Source organism: Marmota flaviventris, chromosome 4 (assembly GCF_047511675.1).
Source record: "Marmota flaviventris isolate mMarFla1 chromosome 4, mMarFla1.hap1, whole genome shotgun sequence".
In the NCBI taxonomy this organism is placed as follows: Eukaryota; Metazoa; Chordata; class Mammalia; order Rodentia; family Sciuridae; genus Marmota; species Marmota flaviventris.
In genome coordinates, this window is record NC_092501.1 from 140,696,640 (window position 1) to 140,705,642 (window position 9,003).

The 9,003-nt window shown below is 44.7% G+C and overlaps 1 protein-coding gene across 1 annotated transcript in view; it reads right to left on the bottom strand.

Moving 5' to 3' along the window:
* B3glct (beta 3-glucosyltransferase) overlaps positions 1 to 8,621 on the bottom strand; it is a 117,430-nt gene extending 108,809 nt beyond the window's left edge. The window contains exon 1 of the mRNA XM_027928956.2: positions 8,424 to 8,621. Coding sequence (XP_027784757.2) covers positions 8,424 to 8,496 — 73 coding nt within the window. The 5' untranslated portion in view covers positions 8,497 to 8,621. The remainder of the gene's footprint in view (positions 1 to 8,423) is intronic.
* Between the last annotated feature and the right edge of the window lie 382 nt (positions 8,622 to 9,003).

Consider the following 9,003-nt stretch of genomic DNA (forward strand, 5'->3'; position numbering starts at 1 on the left):
CCTTTTTATCCAACCTACAGATTCCTGAGATAGTTTCCTAGTAGGAGAAATGGTTATGATCAAGTAGGATTGTGGCTACAACTTGGCCTGTTGAGTCATATGAAGACATGGGTCACAAGGTAAGAGACTCAAGTCCACAATCGGGAGCCAGATCAAACACAACCAAGAGTAACAAAGCATCCTGTCAAAAGCGGGTGAGAGGCTGCTAATAGAAGCTTTTCAACCCAGTGCCAGCTGGCTGGAGCAGTTGCTGTTGATCCTACAGTGAAAACTAAGGCTAAGAATGTGACAATGGAGAGGAATAAAGTGGGGGTGGGGCAGGGGGCAGCACCAAAGCCTCACTGTACATAGAAAATAAGACTTGTCCATTTATCCCAGCCAGCGGTTGATTCCTCAAGCTTCTGCCATGCGTAGATTAGTCAGCTTCCAGAGTGACTAAAGCAGGGCTGTAGTCCTTGGGAGCCTCTCGGGGTGTAGCTTGCTTGTTTTGGATGGTCAACTTACATGGTGTAGCTGGACTGGGAATGTACTCCCAATCATAAGAAGCTGGTTGCACTCTGCTGTGGTGAATCCAAGGGGCCACATTGGCCACTTTTACTGCAGTAGGGGTGGACAAAATTGTTAGGGGCTGTAAACAAGTCAAGATGGCGCCTGGCATTCTGCCAGAGGGAGTGGTTTGTGAAGTAACGCCAGCGAGCCATTAAGTGTGGAGATTCCTTATTGGTTGACTGCTGTATCTAGTTTATGTTAACTAAGATAAGCTGTGTGGAATGTATAAATACCCCTCCTGTCCTACAATAAATGGCTCCCACTCCTGCTGTATCAACGTACACAAGTTGTTTGTTACCCCCGGGTTATTTTGCTGCAGCCGGACTGCGGCAGATGGTGGCCCGTACGGGGAGCCCCGGGACACTCGGGGGTAAGTGACGAAAAAAAAAGCTGCCCGTCCCTAGATAGGACAGGAGCAAATCTCCTCGTCCCTAGGCAGATAGGGCGAGAGGAAAAATGACCATTTTGAGAAAATGGAGAAGATTGATGCAGTATGTTTGTGTCTTGTTTTGTCTCAGTGTATTGTATTGTCTTTGTGATGAAAATATGGAAGGGGTGTTAAGTAAATTGATAAGGGAAAGAGGCACCCCAGTGGAACCAAGAATAGTTAGGGCATGTGTTGACGGAAGCCCAGGAACTCTAGTCAGAAAGAAAAAAGTTCAGAGAAGGAAGGATTATCAGGAAAAAAGTTGCAGCAAAAGGCTATTACTGAATACTTTACGTTACCGGAGGGTGCGTGAATCAGCGTGGCAGCTGCCACGTGCACAAGCTGGTCATGGGGCAGCAAGGACTTTCCAAGCAGCAGCAGCGGGCTCTTCCCCCCCACCCCCTCCCGGGGAGTGGGACACCACTGCGAGAACCCAAATCCAAACCTGACCCGGAGGCACAGTCTCACAGGCTCTTGCTCCCTGTGCCGGAAGCAGTTTGAGACCGGGACTCTCCCCTGGGCCATCTGGGGCTGCCCGGGATGCTACAGCCAACAAAAGACACTCCCTGATGTTTGGTCATTTTCAATGCCAATAACTAAGCTACAATGGTTCTCCCACACCAGGAAGCTAATGAGTAATGAGCACCATTAAGGCTTATTTCAAATGTAAAAAACCTTGATATAATGTACTAAATTGTTCAGAAGGTTGTTTTCTTAGTGCCTGCTGGAATACTACAGGATTTTCTTTAGCTATCCAGAGTTCCTGCCTTCGTCCCACTGCCAGTGAAGATGAAGGTGGAAGAATTTCCAGTGTTGCTGAGAACCGGAGATTTCGGATCAAGCTAGCTGCCTGCAGAACTTACCTGGACTGTGAACTTACCTGGACTGTGATTTACCTGGACTGTGAGTTAGTCTATTGAGACACTGCTTTACCTGGACTGAGACAACAAACTGTAATCTACAACAAATTGTAACTTGGTATCTTTGCTAACGGTGTCATTGCTGGTATAATTTTTCCAAGGGCTTCTTGCATGGAGCCATCAATTGGCTTGTTATTATGGCATTTTGTATTCTCCCCTTCTGCTTGTAGCAGATTGTTTGTGGTGTTTGTGTAAAAACCACTATGGTCGTTATTTAAATTAAACAAAAGGGGGAAATGTTAGGGGCTGTAAACAAGTCAAGATGGCGTCTGGCATTCTGCCAGAGGGAGTGGTTTGTGAAGTAACGCCAGCAAGCCATTAAGTGTGGAGATTCCTTGTTGGTTGACTGCTGTATCTAGTTTATGTTAACTAAGATAAGCTGTGTGGAATGTATAAATACCCCTCCTGTCCTACAATAAATGGCTCCTAATCCTGCTGTATCAACGTACACAAGTTGTTCGTCACCCCCCGGTTATTTTGCTGCAGCCAGACTGCGGCACAAAATGATGGTGAGCAGACTCCTCCAAAGAGGCTTTAGGGGTTGGACATTCCACTCTTTTACCCAAATAGCATCTCCTGGTTTAAACAGCAGGCATCTGTGGTCAGGCTCACAAGTAGCTTTTCCCTAACCCAATGGTGTATAGTGGTCAAGGCTGAATCTAGAGCCTGCCTCTGCTACCTCAGAGTAATGTGTTCCAATATTTAAAAGAGCTTCTTGTATATCTCTTATGATAGGAGGAGGAGGTCCAGAAAGAATCTCATAAGGGGAGAATCCTGTCTATCTAGTATGGCTAGACCTAAGCATTAACAAGATAATTGGCAACACTTGATCCAGTAAGGGTGGGTTTCCTGACACAGTTTGCTTAGTTGTAACTTCCAGGTGATCTCTAACCCCTTTGCACCAGTTATACCTCCTTAGCCATGAACACCAGCCCATGTATGGCTATACTTTGGTTATAATTTTCCTACTAGGTGTTTAAGACCAAGTTGGTCAGAATTGACCTTGTTCCTATCTACTGTGAAAAATCAGCTGAGATTCCTCAGGGGGTTACTCTTGGGGATGAGTGAGAAGCCTCTGACCTCCTCTAGTTTCTTCTACCATTTGTGCCATCTGCCAGAATAGATGAGGGTCTTGCTGACTACATTTGGCTTCCCTTGGAAACATTAGGGACATTCCCCTCTCCAATGACCCTCTTCTTTGCAGCATGTGCATTGGTTGGCTTCTTGTTCTCTAGGGTCCTCTCAGTCTCCCTGATGAGGAGTTCAGAGTGACTCACCAGAAGTGCAAGGCCAATATCAATTAACACAATGTATCATTTTATTGGGAATAATAATAATAATAATAATAGGATCTCATTGTTCTAGGTTCTGGTTGACTTAAAGGGTAAGTGCCAAAATATTGGCTATTTTTTTTTCTTGACCTTTATTTCATTAACTTTAGTCTCCAAATTTTGGTTTTAAACACCTAGCAGGCCAATTTTACCAGTCCTAGAGTAGGAGTACTATTAATGTCTATGATTTTATAGTTACTTAACATTTCTATTTAATAGGGGCTAGTGTTAGTGCTGGAAGTGAGCCTTATATCCTATCTGATAACTTTTTGTCTCAAATAACTCAGATTGTTATATTAAAAGATGTACTTCTGTAAACCACTAACAGCAGTTATAAAGTTTACAAGGAAAATACATAATGAAATTGACAAGAACAAAAACATGTAGTTTGTATAATAGCTATAAACCAAGAAGCATAATTTTTATAATGTCAAACCTTTACTTAGTTATATATTACATCCCTTATTTATTTTGAGATCACAGTAATCTTAACAACAAAAAAATCTATCTTTTGAACTTAACTTTAAATAAAGTTAAATTTAGCCCTCTTTGGAGTTGTTCTAACATGTACTTATAAGGTAAGAGGCAGAGTCTTAACACAGATGAGGTGGCCTCTTGACAAGGAAAGTGTTTTATTTCTTAGATGTCATTTTATAAAGTTTTTATATATTATTTCCTGAGATTATATGAATATCAATTAACACAATGTATCATCTTATCAGGAACATGAATAATAATAATAATAATTTTTTAAAAAAAAAAAGCAATTAGAGAGCTCCCAACTTTCTTTTTGGGAAAAGTGGCAAAATGTCTTATGTTTCATACTGTCAACAATTAAACAAACCAGGCTCTCCTTATTATCTTCTAAAAATACATTAAATTCCCATCCCAGTGTAAGGAGTATCAGAAAATTATATACATGTATAATTATTATGATAGTCATTTTTATCTGAATATAAAATAGAGATATAAATAAATAACTAAATTTGTTATTTTTTAAATAAGCCTAAAAGAAACTATTATTATAGACTTTATTTTAGAGAACACCAGCTTAGTAAAATGCTGTAAAAAAGACTTGTATACTTGGAGGACATAAATATATCTGATATATAAAGAAGCTAGTAACAGAATCACAATTACATTGATGTCCTCAGATTAACCAAGTTTAAGTTTTAAAAAAATAGAATGTTCAATGTAGTGTAATAATCTAAAAATTAGTTGTATATTCAATTTGATTTGTACAACCCCTAATTCCTCTAAGACTATCTCTCCTAAATAATAGAACCTAAAAGACACAAAAAATTATCCTGCTAGATAAGACCAGACCAATGTTTTAAGAAACCCTTATTACTTTAACACATACAGAATTAAATTCTGGTTTCTGTTAGTACATTAATATTTGACCTCAAGAAAAACCCTTAAATATATTAACTGATCATGTTCATAACAGCCAACTTAACCACACACAATTTTTTTGAGATTCATCTCCAAAATCCTTGCATAACTTACTTGGACATTTTATGACTTGTTTATTTCACCTCATGAAATATTTTTTCCTCCAGAAACATTTTTACACTAAAATGTATTTCCATACCTTTTATATCTTTTTAGTTGCTGACTCTTAAATTTACATTTTGGAACAATCCTTATGAAATTTCTAAATTTAGACAAATTACTCCATTTTAATAGCATGAAATACTTTATATGCTTTTTGCAGTACTTTAATTAAACACAGCTGAAACCTTTTGTACTCTTTGCACATAGAATTACATGTATTAGAATCTTATCCTTTAGTAACCTTGCTTTAGTGAAGATGCAGAAACAAAGCAATATGAAATTCCCCCTTTTTTTCATTTACCAATCTATAAAAACAATATAATACTAAAGTATATATTATCTTATGGAATTTAAGAAGAGTACCTGAATTAATATTTAGCAATTGATGTTTTAGTATTTTAATTTTGAAAATTGATCAAATGTCTCCTCTAACAAACACATTTATGAAAACTAATCCCATTTATGTTTAATCTAGTTTACTCATTTTTAATTGTTAACTTTAGGTTACTCATGAAAACCAAGCTATCAGACAAGTGTAGTTTACAGGTACATGCCATCAGTTTCTGCTAAAGAAAAATTCTAGAAGCAATGGATATTAGACTATAAACATCTTGTAGAAAGCAACACTATTGATTGCTTGACCACCTAGAAAAACATGTGGGTTAGTAATCTTAAAGACATCTTTATTCTTACCTGTTCAGCCAATTTAAATTGAACTTTTTCTGAAATGTTTAAGTCATGTGAACTAAAAAACATTTGGATCCATTTACTAAATTTATGAGTACTCATTTATCTATAAACCAATTTTGATACAGTGTACATGATAGATATTATATACAGACACAACATATAGTACACAGATGCACAGAAATAAACATAAAAACTAACAGGAAACAAAGATTTTACAGCTTCTCCTTGAATAATTGATCTCTGAATAAAGACAGAAGGAAAGACAAAGGACTAAAAACTCAAGTTGGACAAAACAAGACTGATCGGAGCAAAACAGTATAAATTTAGATGCACAGGACCAAGTGTGATTGCAACACAGAAACCATGAGCTCAAGACAGAGGTTTTGAAGGAAAAAATGATATGGCCATAATTACTCCCAAACTGCCTTTGTTGTTCTCCAATTCATTTCTAGCGCCTCCCCAGAAAATAAAATCTGAATATCCTTTTGGCATTGTTTTAACTCCTTCCTTAACTTGGATAGTAAAGGAGACAGAGCAGTGGAGAAGCGGGAGCCACTGCAGCTGGCTCAGATCCCACCTCTGCCCTACTGTTGGCATCATTTCCAGAGGCAGAAGTCAGGGAGTCTGGGCCTTGAGGAGGCCTAAAGTTTGAGCCAGAAATAGTGAAGGCTTTAGGATAGCTTCCTGAGTCCAAATAAAACAACAGTGTCTATCATCTCATGGCTTCTTTTCCCTTGTATCTTAGGACTCTTTTTAATATTTTAACTTTAGCCCCAGAGAGCTATCTGGGGGAATTTCAGTGTTTTCCCCCCTGCCATCACCCTCTTTCTCTAGAGTTTTTTGTTTGTTTTTGTTTTAATGTAAAGGTGCAACCCTCCACCACCACCACCAAACTGGTGGTTTCTTGCACTTTTCCCCATCCCGCTCTCCTGCGTATAGTCTTGTGTTTCTGAGTCAGGGCTCAATCCCACCTTGTGCCCAACTGCAGCAAAGAGAAAAACACTTCAGGAGGTAGAGCATCCCTGATATTCCTGGGCCCATCAGACTCTCCTATCAGGCATTTGCAGAAAATTACAGAGCTAACCTCTGTGGCTTGGGGCAACACCTAAATTGTTCCAAGGCAGAATGCAGACCTCCTGAGCATCCTTAAAATGTCCAGGACCTGGTCTACCCGGCCTTTCCAGATCCCCTCCATTTGCCTCTCCTATTTTCTAGCATTAGGAAGGAACTTGGCAGAATCCCAGAGCACAAGAATAGATAAAACCGCCATTTATGTCCCACAGCAGCTTGGATTTAAAAGTGACACTTTTTCTTCTCTCTGATCTCAAACTAATGTGGGCACCTGCTCATGTAGCTCTTTACCTAGTGATCCCTCAGAGGGCCCACTTACTCCAAATGAAGGCCAATCTATTTCACAGAAGGTCTGAAGTTCTCCGGGAGTCAATTTAGTTCCATAATCTCCAGAGTACCCCCCCCCCTTTAAATTCTTTACCATACACTCTAGGGGGGGGGGTGACCTAACTCTGTTTATCACCTATTTCCTCCCCCAAAAGATGACAATCACAAGCAAAAAAGGGAATGGGGAAGGGGCGAGCAACTGCTCTGTCCATTTCCAGCTGTTTTCCTAGCGGGAATGCCTCTTAACAATGGCAGGTCAGCATAAACTCCCGAGCCAGAGCAGGCCGGTAGAGGCGATCTAGAGCTGCCCTAAGCCATATGAGGATCGCCTGGGAACCAAGGATCAGGACTCTCCACTTGCTTCAGGTTCTGCCCATCTCATTTGGTCCCCATTTACTCGAATTCAAACATGTCTTCAGCCCGCGGCCCAGTACCTTAGAGTTGCAGTTTCATCTTGCACAATCAACACTACCTGGGCAGTGATCAGTCTCCCTTTCTGCCACTTAGGAGCAGGTCTACCTCTTGAACCCAGGTTCCCACCTGTCCTGTGGGCGTTGCTCCCTGCACTGGTTCCTGGGCCCAGGGTTTCTTTATGCTCCTAGGGTCCTTGCCCTGGCATACCAGGAGGACTTGTCTCCTATGGATCAGTTGGCTGATGCCAGTCAAGGTCACCTCTCCCAGCATGGGGGGCCCACACCCCAGTGACAATCAACATCTTGGAATCCCAGAGGAGCCGCTAAGAAATGTTGCAGAATTATCTGCTATCCTTTCCTGCGCTCTGAGAAAACCTCTACCACAGCAGGAGAGTCGGAGAGCATTGTTTTCAGACGGGTTTTCTAATTTGCCCAGCGAAGATCCCAGACTTCAGAAAGCTTCCCCATGGTGTCCCCACACCACTCCCGCTCACACCGAGGCCCGGCCCGGCGCCCCGTCCTCCCTCCCAGAATCAGAGTAGGGAGGGTGCCAAGTTGGCCACACGTCCTAGCGAGCCAGGGCAAGTCCGAGGCCGCGCAGAGGGAGGGACGCCGGGTCGCGGAGTGCGCGCGGGGCAGCTGCCGCCTGGCATCCCACGCGGGCGCAGCGAGGGCGCAGCGAGGGCACAGCGCGGACGCTCAGGGCTCGGGACTGGCGAACAGCGGCGGGACTCGGGGGGAGGGGCCGCAGCCAACCTCTTTCAAAGTTTCTCGCAGTTGCACAGCTCCCCTCGGCTTCCTGTGGGGGTGGGCGCTGCGCCCCGGCGGCTCGGCCGCCCGCCAGCCCGCCTGTTCCAGGCGGAAGGAGGCGGGGAGACGCGAGTCTGGGGCCCGGCAGGGGCGGCGGGGACCCGGGACAGAAAGGCACCGGGCGGGCACGCCCCGGGTCCCGCCTGGGCGCCGGGAGATGGCGCTGCTGAGAGGCGGCGCGGCGAGGACGGGGCAGCGGGACGCGGAAACCAGCGGGGCAAGGCTGGGCCACCCAGCACCTCCCTCGCGGGGCTCATCCGGGCTCGGGCAGCTGCGCCCGAGGAGCCCCAAGCCTCGCCCGCGCGCACCCGGGCCGCCCGCTACTTACCAGCGGAGCACGCGAGGAGCGCCAGCAGCGCGGGGGACGCGAGGCGGCGGACTCGGCAGGCTGGCGGCTGCATCCCGGTCGCTGGGGCTAAGCGACCTGCCTGGTCGCGGGGACCGAGACGCACTGGGAGCAGAGCTGCGCCGCTGCCGCCGCCCTGCCGCCGCCGCTGACCCTTCTCCACCGGCTCCCCTCCTCCCTTCTCCGGCTCCGCCGCGCCGGCTCCGGCCGCGCCCTCTGGTGGCCGGGAGCGGCAGCACCCCGGTGAGCGCCCCTGCGGCTGTGGCCACCGTGCGCCCGACGGGCTGCGGGCACAAGGGGCCCCTTTGCTCCCATAGGCGTCTCACCTCTGCTGCCTCTGGCTACCGTCCCTTCTCCCCAACAGCCCCCAGACCAGGCCCCTTCCTCTGCCTTCTCGCCCTCCCACACTTAGCCATCCTCTTGCTTGGGTCCCCAACAGTAGGTCACTATTTTCACCCTGTTACACCAAAAGTGAAGGAGGAATCACTCTTCTTTTCTTTTTTTTTCTTTTCTTCCTTGCTAATGGACTATCTGCTGTTTAAAAAAAAAAATCAATGATTCA